Source organism: Diabrotica virgifera, chromosome 1 (genome assembly GCF_917563875.1).
Source record: "Diabrotica virgifera virgifera chromosome 1, PGI_DIABVI_V3a".
Classification (NCBI taxonomy): domain Eukaryota; kingdom Metazoa; phylum Arthropoda; class Insecta; order Coleoptera; family Chrysomelidae; genus Diabrotica; species Diabrotica virgifera.
In genome coordinates this window covers 238,056,005-238,068,369 of record NC_065443.1, presented here as the reverse complement: position 1 = coordinate 238,068,369, position 12,365 = coordinate 238,056,005, and the positions used below count along the sequence as shown (strand labels likewise).

Sequence of the window (12,365 nt, the reverse complement as noted above, 5' to 3'; positions counted from 1 at the left end):
ATCTTTAACACCTGTTTTATAGGGAAAGTCGTCGTGAATAATGTTTGCAGGGCTATATCATGTATACTAAATATATATAAATAATCATAAATATTTTATTATTCATTTCTGTTTTGTTTATTTTACCGCATACTGTAATATTTTGGAGTGTAATTTTCAGGGGCAACTCCGAATTGCATGAAAACTTGGATTTAGTTTCTACTTACCGTCCACTTCAAAGTTGAATTTGTGCCGTTACAAAATTTTCAGTTGCAAATAACTCGAAAAGTATTGACTTACATAAAAAGCTCTATAGATCGAAAGTTGCTTATAATCAGTCAATTTATCCATTCCCAGTCTTATCTTGAAAGTATGTTTTTTCACCCCCCGAGACTGTCACCCCCCTTCCAATCCCAGTAAAAGCAACCAACCAACCAACGGCACAAATTGAACTTTGAACGGGATGGTAAGTAGAACCTAAATAATTTTCATGCAATTTGGAGTTGCCCCTGAAAATTACACGGTATCGCCGTATTTCCCGTTCATTTACTGGGCTATAATATGTGAAATAAGTTTTGTTGATAAAAAAATAATTTTGTTCTGAAGCTATTTTTATTTATTATTTTGTATTTTGACAACGACACCCGACTTGGGCGTCGAAACGTTAATAAAATCATTTTTAGGTAAAATTGTGGCTTATTTCCCATTTGAATATACTTGATTAAAAAAATAATTAATAAATTTTTAAATAATATTATTTTTATTGTAACCAAATTTTTGGCCAAAGAGAAAAAATAAATGAAAGGCAGAGTTTACAAAACAGTCATCAGACCAATAATGACATACGCGGCAGAAACACGACCCGATACAGAGAGGACAGAAAGATTGCTCGAAACAGCGGAGATGAAAATCCTTCGAAAAATCGATGGTAAGACTCTATGGGACAGAGCTAGATGTACAGATATACGACGGAGATCCAAGGTCTATAACATTAATAACTGGGTAAGAAACAGAAGAATAGAATGGAATGACTACACAAGATGAATGACAACAAATAGGATAGTCAGGACAGAGAGAGACGGTTCGCCAATAGGAAGACGATCAGTGGGAAGACCACGAAAACCATGGAACGACAACTTAATAGAGGCACATTGAAAAAACAGACAGAGTCATGTCTATACAAAAAGGAGAAGAAGAAGAAATTTTTGGCGTTTTACTATTTATGTAAAAATTTGACTTCATTTCTGGATTCCTTGACTAGGTACCTATATTTCTTTAACAATACTCGGTACATTTCAGATATACTGATAAAAAATGGGATAATGATAAATATTTTTGTTGATGAACTTACATTATAAATATTCTCAGTACTAGCTTGTTGAAGAATATCCAGCAGATCGTTTGAATCCTCAGAGGAGAAAGAGGAGTTAACAAGTTTCCCAAGTTTAAAAGCATTTTGTCTAGCATTTAGTTGATAGACACCACCTAGCTGTGAACTGCTTTCCATTATAGCTCCATGAAAAAGTTCTGAAATAATTAAGCACATTAGCATGTTGCCTATAGTACATACTTTATTAAGATTTAAGTCTAAAATTATTTCCAGTGTATCTTTCCAGTAGTAGTGTGATAGATATTAGAGGAATAGGGTTTCGAATCATGAAACCGAGAAATATAAAATATAGGGACTTGGCCAAGTCTCGGTATACAATTTTTCTAAATTCCGGGTACATAGTTTACTACAAATCCAAACACAGAAAAATAGCCTTTAAGTACAGTAAAATAAAGAAAAGTATCGTTTATTGCGTCACTTGTTATGTGGTTCATTAAATTTCATACGAAAGTTAGTGCCTCAAGGTAAAAATCATGGTACAATAAATTTCCATGAAACTTTCCAGTCTTGAAACTTTATTGTACCATGTGTAAAAATAGAGGGTAAATATGTCATCAGAAAGAAAGCAACATTAACCGTTAAGAAATATCCTGAATCACTATGGAATTTCCAACGTAGCCAACATATTTTGCCAGGCAGACATAACTCCATCGTATTGTTAATTTAGTGAGGAAAAAAATAAATAGGTGACTCTAATGGGCTAGAAGTTAACAATTAGTAGAAATAGAAGAAAGTCAATAAAGTGAAAGGATAATAAAAGTCAGTAGTTAGTAGATTTCAAGAAAATGCCAAAACAGGTCGATTTTTATTTTTATATTGCAATTTTTTTGCAAATATTTCATACTAGTGACGTCATCCATCAGAGGGCGATGACGTAATCAATTATTTTTTTACTAGAAATAGGGGTCTTTTGGTAGCTCATTTGAAAGGGTCTTCAATTCTTTATTCAGTAATATAAACATTAATATCATTACAACGTAGAATGAAGTAAACACTTCAGTTGTATGTAGGTATATTAATTTATGTATGTAGGTATATTAAATTAATATACCTACATACAACTGAAGTGCTTACTTCATTCTACGTTGTTTTAACGAAGGTATACAGCCAACTACAGGGTTTACCCCTTTTAAGTTTTAATTAATATCATTATTTGTATAGGTTGACCAAAACAATATTTTTTGAATTAAATTAATTGACGCAAAAAGAAGAATGTATGTAATTTATTTAATTCAAAATACATTGTACTAAAAAATGTTCATTAACAATCAACACAAATCAACATTTCTTTTCGCTTAAAGTAAATCACAAACAGCCTCCCATCTACCTCTTGACAGTTTGAAAATTGAATTTAAGCGAAAAGCAATGTTTATTTGCCAATTAAATATTTTTTGAAGTTATACTTCTTTACGATCGAGAGTGAAATTTTATAATGCCGGGCGCATGCGTACACAGACAGTATGTATTTCGTTGCTAATATTTCAAGATATGTATGTATCAGTGCTGGCAGAGCAAATAAATCATATTATATCATAAAAAACGAGATATTAGTGTTCTTAGTAAATGTATTATTTATTATAATTTTTGTGTCTTTGGATTTGTCTTCTTCGGGAATAAGATATTTTATAATAATAGTAAGTATATTTAAAGTATTTTTGTATACCACTTGATCTATTAAATTTGTCAGTATGTATGAGAAATCTTGTAACCTGTCAAAGCAAAAGGGATATAGCTCAGTGGTAGAGCATGTGACCGGAGATCAAGAGGTCCCGGGTTCAAATCCCGGACGATTCATATTCTTTTTTGTTATATTTTAGGTATCGTTTTAATAAAAAATTTTTAAACGTGGTTGGTAAAGAAAGTTAGTTTAATATTTAAATAAAATACAAATAACCTGTTTAGTATATTAATTTCGTTGAAATCATAATAATGGAAGTATAACTTCTTACGTGCGTACAAAGTACACACACATTCTTTTTTTCTATTTTCTGACAGTAATAAAATGTATTTTGAGTTAAATAAATTACATAAAGTCCTTTCTCTCGAGCTGCCTTTTCTAGTTGTTCTACTATCTCTTTTAATTCTTTCTTGCTTCTGGATAGAATTACTACATCATCCGCGAATGCCAAACATTGATGTTTCTTATGATATAAAATATGTGTCCTGATCTGTTAATATTAGCCTCTTTTATTATCATTTCCAATACTACATTAACCTTCCGATGACCAACCTTTTTTTGTTACACGGATGACCAAGGGGGGGGGAATGACCCCAGGTCAAAAATGACATTTAACAAAAAATTAAGTTTTTTTTTTTATTTTTTTATGGCATGGATTTTATGACATTCAGCCAGTCACAACATGAGTATTAGTGTCATGTGTTCATGTGTAGTGTGTATGTTGAGTAAGTGTCTTGTTACTTTGCAAAGTCGACGTCATTAGCGTAAAACTACTTGGAATTACACATTAGAGACTTCAGACTTCATTATAGACTATGATTTTACTAAACATCAACTTCAGAATATATTTTTTATTCATAAAATATAGGGAATTTTTTTTTATTTCAAAATATGAGGATATCTAGAATGATATTAAAGTCAAATAAAAAAATAATGAGTAAAAAATTGAAAATACTTTTGAATTTATTAAAGAAAAACCTACGTTGGGGTCACAATTTCCCCCGCTTGGTCATCCGAAGGTTAAATAGCAGTGATCACAACATATCCCCTTGTCGTACTCCTTCTTTCACTTCAAAATTTTCTGTTAGTTTGTCATTTACTTCTACTCTATTTTCTGTTTTCGTAAGTGTAAGCTTTATCATTCTTATTATTTTTGGTGAAATTTCTAGATTTTTTAACGCTTTATAATCTTGTATTTTTATTCTATCTAGATTGCTACTAACTGCTTAAAATTATAAAATTGCATACAATACCAGGGGTTAGAGTATGGGTAGGGACCACTTCGAATTTTCTATTGGGTAAGTAAAACCAATTTTTAAAAGTTTGCTACCCGGCATTTCCTAGGTACAAGTTTTCGATGGGTAAAAACACCTTTTGAAAGTAAAAATTATTTTACTACCAGAGGCGTAACAATACTTGGATACATTTCTTACAAAAAATTATCCACAAGTTATTCTACAAACAACTATATTCGTTAAATGAACAGATAATAAAAATTGCGTATAAATAAATATTTGACAAAGAACCAGAGCTTTTCTGAACATAACAGAAGATGAGATTATATCAGTTGTGAAAGAGATAAAAATAACAAGCTGCCCAGTGAGAATGGAATTATAATAGAGGCAATAGTATTACTTATGGTAATTGTTAACACATTGATATGCAATTAGATTAAATTATGGGAGAAAATCGTGAGACAAGAAACGGTAAGAAAGAAGAAAAAAACCCGAATATTAAAACAAGATAGTTATTGGTAATTCACCTGAACGACATAGTGAAAACTCCGTTATATTATATCTGAAGAAATATACAAATTTATAACAATTTATACGTGAGAAATAGGAAATAAGAACAATTTAGTAGATACTTACCCACCTCGTCACTCCACGGGCCCATTAGTAGCATTCCGACTCCCATGGAACCGCAACTTTCTCCAGCTATTATAACTTGATTGGGATTGCCCCCAAATCGACGAATATTTTTGTTTACCCATCTCAAAGCAAGTTGCACATCCTTCATACCAAGGTTACCAGGAATAACATCATCTTCTGTTGTAGCAAAACCTATTGATTTTTTGGGTAATAAGCTAATTATTTACATAACTGAGACATGTTTGACAAGTTAAATAGAAAATAAGTATGAATGGCATAACACTTTCCCCTCCAATACTTTATTAATAATTTTAATTAATTAAGTAATTTTTGATTATTCCAAAAATAATTACCAAATGCATTTAGTCGATAATTTGTTGCTACGACAACAATCCCATGATCCATTAGATATTTTGGACCGTAATCATCATAAGTTCCAGAACCCCAGTTGAAGCCACCTCCGTGAATCCAAAATAGAACTGGTAGAGCTTTATCACCTCCTGGTTGCTTAAAAATATACAAATAAAATCAATAAAATCCTTGTGTAACTTATATACCTACTTGCTGTGAATTTTAACGAAATTACTGTAAATTGTATATAAATTACCACTCTTATTATTTTTTGTATTTGAGGGGTCTAGATTCAAAACCGGACATTTTCACTTTATGTCATTCCGAGTAAACTAAAAAAACAATTTACAACTTTACTGTTCCCTATCTCAAATTGGAGGAAAAGTCCACTTTTGCATCTGAACCAATTCTTTCACACTGAATTACTACTAGGAACTGTTCAATTTTGCTCTTTATCAAATTGTTAATATATGGATCTTTAATCACAGATTACAGAGGTGTATTCAACTAATTTTGACCAAAAAGTGAAAATGTCCGGTTTTGCATCTAGACCCCTCATTTAGTATACTTACTCTATTTTACCTTTTTTAACATCCAGTCATTTGTTGCGTCTATATTTGTGGAAGTTAGCGACCTGCATCTTACAGAGTTTTGGAGATATTGTAACGTGTGCGAAGGTCATTGATATATCATCCCTTAATTTTTTTGTGTTAAGACTATAAGTACGCCCCTAGTATTATTTTTAAAAGATTGCGGCTTTAATTTTGAATATTTTGTTGAGATATTTGGCACACATATTCGTAATATAATAAAGAATGGCGGTACAGAGCCCAATTTCAGAAATATGTTAGTAAAAAGGAGCCTGTACCGCCATTAAGAAAGACAAAAAAAATACACTTTCTTCAAATAAACTTTTTTATCCCATGCCTAGATTTTGTGTAATCTTGGAACTACTAAAAATCGATTTTTTTATAACAAGAAATCGAACGTCACTGACTTGGCAACATTTCGCGCTTATGTGTATAAAAATTATTGTTTTTGATAGTTTAAACGTCATTGTCAGTGTCGAATTTCCGACGCACTGTTGCCTCACTTTTGAAAGTTCGCAGAACTTTCGCAATATTGGACCGCGTTTGTTGCCACCTGTTGATCGCTACTGTATCACCTTAATGAAAATAATAGATGAAAGTTTCATAAAAAAATATAGACAGCAGGATGTACTTTCCATATTATATCAATTCATTTGTATAGTGACTTTTGTGAGTGAATAGTGCCTTGGACTTTGAAAATCAACCATATGAAGATTCAGGACTGATAAACAAGGTATTTTTTTGTAAACTTTTTATTTTATCTTTTTTTGTAATCACGATCTCTATTTGTACACCGTAAGAGATCACAAATTTAATTTCTTTTTGTCTTAATAAATAATGTTTTATTTGCTAAATACAATCCTATTATTTCTCTGTTCCTTCTCTCTTGTTTCGTAAGTACAACAAAGATTTAGCTGAGTAAAGTACAACAAGTTAAGTCACGCTATATTTGTTTTCACGTAAAAGTATTTTATATATTTTAGATTGACTTTGTTTTTTTTGCTGTTAAATTTTTTAATCTAGCTATCTTTCTTTTAATAGTCCTATTTTTTGTATATTTTTGGTTCCCATAAGATAACCAGTGGCGCCCAATATTTAATTTCTTTTTATTTGACATTCTTACTTTGATTTTCCTATTAATTTTAATTCTAAGCTAATAAATAAGAAGAGTATATTAATAATATCCTTTAAAGATCCACCCGATATTTCTTCTGATTCTGAGCAACAGAGGACTTGTTCTCCAATTTGTGTAACATGTCACATCTTTATATGACATATTAACATCGTGTCAAATTCTATTTCCCTTTCTTAGGCATGTTACAATATTATTAGGAAATCTACATCGCGATTTATAAACGCCCAGGCCGCGTTCTGATAGGTACGGAAGGCCACACCCTACTAAATCTACAACCTCCAAAAATCTATTTCGTGAAATCGGCATCCACACGACCGACATACACAATTCCTGGACAGAGAGCCAAGGTAGTTGGCTTTCTAGACGAGCATATTTACGGAGAAGAGCATAAATTTACAAATTTTAAGCCGGAAAATGAAGGGAAAAATTTGTTTAATGTCACTCCTCAGATTATATGGCTGCAGCCCAGCAATGTTTCTTGGATGCTCCACTTTATAGGTTATCTAACCCTTACACTCCCGAAACCATAGATATATAATACTCTAGATTGCGCCCTGCGATCTTAAAATGGGTGACCGTTGCGACAGAGATAAATGAGCCTATTTGGTCGGTAGTCTCTTTTTAATTTAAGGGGAATATCGACGACGTGACTATCCCACTTTATCGAGTAATATGTGTTGACAGTTGGAGCGGGTGGTGACGAGAAATAGTCTTTGGTCGTCGGACATGTATAATCGTGGTTCGAATCCCATACCAACTTTACCTTTTTTATTTTTATTTAATCAATATTGCGTTTATTAGATATTTTTACATCTGAAAAATGGACCTAAGTAAATCTAGCAGATAATAAATGTACCTATGTATAGTAAGTTAATATTGGAATACATAATTTGTGAACTGCATAGTAAAATAAAAGTCATTCGTTATTAATATAAATTCGTCCTTATTCGAATGATGTGAATAATATTTGTTTTGCTTCTACTTTTTAAAAAATTGTAACAATAGTTTCATAAATAAAAATAATGTCTAATTACTTATAATTGAATCGGTCATTTCAAAAACAGCAAAGTCCACAATTTTGAGAAACTAACTTTTTGAGAGGAATAGACTCCTTTAAGATAAACGTTGTGTGCAAAAACGACACCAGTCCAGTAAAAACATTAGGAACAAAACTACAATATAACTCTGAATTTTGATATCATCCATTTCATCCATCTTTCGACTATATAGTTAAGTTTTCTTTGCTCTTCTGTGAAATTAGGAATATGTGACTCGTGTTGTTTTTGAAATGACCGATTCAATTAATAAATCGATGGTTCATTATGTTGATATTAATTATTTGTAATTTTTTACAAATATTTTTAATTACTCTATACTATTCTACCATTAACTTATTAAAAAAAATAACATGACTTTTATATTTTTAAAAATCTATAGGTACCTACACAGTTTTTCTTATTTGTTATATATTTCTTTGCACAGATTTATTTTAGAGATGTAATAATATCTAATAAACGCAATATTGATTAAATAAAAAATTAAAAAAGTAAAGATTGGTATGGGATTCGAACCAGGATTATCCACGTCCGAAGACAAACGACCAGTTCTTGTCGCCATGCGCTCGAACCGTCAAACCATCTAAAATACTCGACGACAGAGTAGGATAGTGACGTCGTCGATACTCCCCTTGAATTAGAAAGAGACTACCGACCAAATAGGCTCATTTATCTCTGTCGCAACCGTCACCCATTTTAAGATCGTAAGGCGCAATCTAGAGTATTATAAATCTATGCCCGAAACAATGTAAGTTGACATATAAAGTTGTTCAGTCTATTTTTCAATTTATATGGGAACAAAGAGATATACTATTTTTTTTTCAGAATTTTGCTATGTCACTTTGACAGATTTTATTGATACTCACGATTGTGTTTCCCAGGAGTATATGCATGACATGCACAATTGTGTGACTGACACATTTGTGAGTATTGGGAGTGTATCACTACTCCCCTTAGAAAACAAAACAAATAAATTACAACATTTTACAACCTTTATTAGTAATATTAAGTACACATATTGTCATTTATTACAAAGGTTAATAATTAGTATATTTTTAACACATTATTTGTTGTGAAACTTAAAAAAACAATTTTGATTTTTGCTCATACAGAGATAAACTTTACATTTGCTGCATGAAACTCTTGACCTACTCTTACAGGATTCCAATCTGCAACATAAAGGATTTTTTAGATCTTCCAAGACAGGCCAGTGATTAAAACCATCATATCTTTTGTCAGTGCAAGGTAAAGGTGACGGTCTCATTTTCTTTGGACGAGGATCTTCATGTTCATCTTCTGTGTCCCCGTTTTCTGTATATGGACTTTTCGTTCCACATAACAAATAATCTGCTAGTTCTAAGCGAAAGGATAATAAATCTTTAATATCTTTTGATTTGTATTTGTTACTTCGGCAGTCGCGACGGTATTCCATCCAACTGTTAAAATAGCCAAATCAAATAGATGTAGGATTACCTTCAATGTCCATTTGCGGGTTTTCAAGAAAGTTCTATAACAATCCATCATCTGATCGCAGATATCAACTCCACCCATCTTTTCGTTGTAAATTTTAATTACGTTTGGACATGGAACCTCTACACGACTAGCACTAGCTTTATCCCATCGTTTGACTAAATGTGTGGGTTCTTGGCCAAAAGCCGTAGATGCCATTAAAACGGATTTATTATCTTTCCATTTAGTGATACATATCTTCTGATCACTGCTAACAACCTGCTCAGAATCGCCTCTTTTCATCTGATTATCTGTTTTAAATGTAAATCCTTTAAAACGATTGTTCATAATAGTTCCTGTGCCATGTATTTATAGCTCAGATAATTTGAGCAACAAAGGTATCGTCGAAAAATATCTGTCGAAGAATACAAAGCTATTAACCGGTAACGTTTCCACTAGTCTAAGAATGACTGACGGTCCGAGTCCCAGTTCTTTATTTCGTAAATTGGTACTTGTTCCTTGATATATTTCAAAATCTAGGACAGTACCATCACTTTTTGATAAAACGAAATTTTTTAAACCCACAGGTCTTGGTTTATTTTTTACATATTGCCGAAAAGCACATCGACCAAGAAACGGAATCATCTGTTCGTCTATTAAGAATTCAGCTTCAGATTCTTTCTTTAATTCCCGACATCGGCTTCTGACTAAATCGATCATTGGCTGAACTCTCCACAGACGATTATTTTTTTTTAATCTCTTCTGTTACCGTGCATACATCCACAATATGAAGATTGACTCTCAAGAGGTACAACCTATCTCTTGGAATTGCATCCGCAATTACAGGAAGTTTAAAGCGACTGCTCCAATATAAATGAATTCGAGGGAATTTTAAACAACCCATCACTGCATGGATCCCAAAAAATTTTTTTATTTCTTCAGGAGTTACTTTGGGTTTAAGTTCCCTTCCGTGTTTTTGTAAATAAAATTGTGCAGTACGTTCTGCACACAGTTGAAAAAATGAGTTTCCTAAATACTTTTCAAAGTAACACCATGGTGTTAAAACTTCAGTGGGATCTGGAAGTATTGTTTCAGGTATATTTTCATTTTTAAATGGATTAGTTCTACCCCAATTTAGCATTGATGATTTTTGGAGATTTTGTACAGTACTGGAAACTGCAGAAGCATTTTCGTCTTCACTTTCATCAGATTTATCACTTTCTTCAATCTCATCATCTTGTACAGACAAATTCTCCTCTTCAGACGGTACCCAATCGTCATCATTATCTCCGAGTTCAATTTCCAAATCGGAATCAATTTCATCCAGCAGTTCGTAGATTTCATCTGGATGAGCAGCCAGTCTCGCCATGTCAACTTTTCTAGTTGTTCCTGAAAAAAAACCCTTGTTACCAGTTTTGTTCATTGTATCATTATTTATTTTTTTTGCATTATTACACCATTTACTCCCGGCCCACACAAACGTGAAACACTTCAAAACTTACATTGACACCGCTCACTCCTAGCCCTCACAAACGTGTTGTTCTTCAAAACACGTTTGTGGATTTGTAACCTCAAATTAGTATTGAATGATTTTGTCTAAATAGGTAAACATACACAATTTGTGAAGACTATCCACCAAAATAAATATTTTAAAACAAATAAAAATGTGTACTTACGTCTAGAAGCCATATTAACACACTTGACAAAAAGTCGTTACCATTCACTGAACAATATCATACGGATCTAAGCAAATTTTCGGTAATCTCCCGCGAAATATGATAGACACGTTCACCCACTATCGTGTCGTAGAGGAGCAACTGGTGCAAAATGATATTTTAAACCTAATGTCACTTATAAATAAGACGCTCACAATTGTGAGTGTATGGAGCGTAAGGGCTAAGATAAGCACCAGATATTAAGCCTCCTCAACATTATTAAAAGAGACTAGAGTTGGATGGCGAGGTCAAGGCATCAAGGTAGCTTTTCCGATTTTTTATTTTTGAAAATAAAAAAAATACTGGATCATTTGTAACAGGTATATTTGAGAGACCCCGATAAGGGTTACATCACATTAATAAAACGTTTTCGGATTAACAAATAATCCATCATCAGTGGTAAACGCCCTAAAATAATAAACAGGTAGTGTCTAGTACATCAAAGTTTATTTAACCCGTCATTACACGCGCTATGAGGGAATCCCTCACCATATTTGTTTATAACCAATGAAATTGTGTAAACTAATACGATAACCTTAAGCACCCAGGAATGCCTTTAGCATGGTTCATGAGAGGGTATGAAAAAGTTATAGAATATTTCAGGCGGTCAGTGTGCTGTGTGATAGTTGAAAGAAGAGACATCCCTCTTCAAGTGAGGGAATTCCTCACTGCGCGTGCAACGTGCAATCACGGTGAAATCACGTTTCTGTTATCTCAAAGAAACTTTTAGGTTTTTATTTAGTATTTAGGTAGGTTTAATTAAAATATTATTGTTTGGATTAGGTTAGGAACAGTGGCACACCGAGCGGGGGGTTTGGTGGCTAAAATCCCACCCAGAGCATATAGAAATATATATAAAAGAAAGTAGGAAAATGTAACTTGTCTTTCACAAAAAATACAAAAAACTTTCGGTGCCCAAGCTAACCCCCCTCCCCCCCAGAGGAAAATTCTAGGTGCGCCACTGGTTAAGAAACCATTTTTAAATTTACCTGTTCTAATTGGGAAATAAGCCACAATTATTTAACTTGAAAAATTGATTTTATTGACGTTTCGAATTCCACCTCGGACGTCGTTATCTAAATACAAAATATTAATAGTTAATTACATAAATACCACAAAGAAATAGCTTCAGAACAGTTGTTAATTTTAATT

The 12,365-nt window shown here is 32.5% G+C and overlaps 1 protein-coding gene and 1 long non-coding RNA gene across 6 annotated transcripts in view; one reads left to right on the top strand and one right to left on the bottom strand.

The window, feature by feature from the left end:
• LOC114328169 (juvenile hormone esterase) overlaps positions 1–12,365 on the bottom strand; it is a 256,507-nt gene that overhangs the window by 33,927 nt on the left and 210,215 nt on the right. For 2 of the 5 annotated variants that reach the window (XM_050648167.1, XM_028276955.2), the window contains exons 4-6: positions 5,272–5,425; positions 4,919–5,110; positions 1,331–1,506 (exon numbers count right to left, since the gene is read on the bottom strand). The exons of the other annotated variants lie outside the window; for them this stretch is intronic. In XM_050648167.1, the coding sequence (XP_050504124.1) occupies positions 1,331–1,506; positions 4,919–5,110; positions 5,272–5,425 (522 nt within the window). The remainder of the gene's footprint in view (positions 1–1,330; positions 1,507–4,918; positions 5,111–5,271; positions 5,426–12,365) is intronic. 5 annotated transcript variants of the gene reach the window in all.
• The window catches only part of LOC126883039 (uncharacterized), a 159,872-nt gene that overhangs the window by 33,959 nt on the left and 113,548 nt on the right, over positions 1–12,365 (top strand). The gene's annotated exons all lie outside the window — the stretch shown is intronic.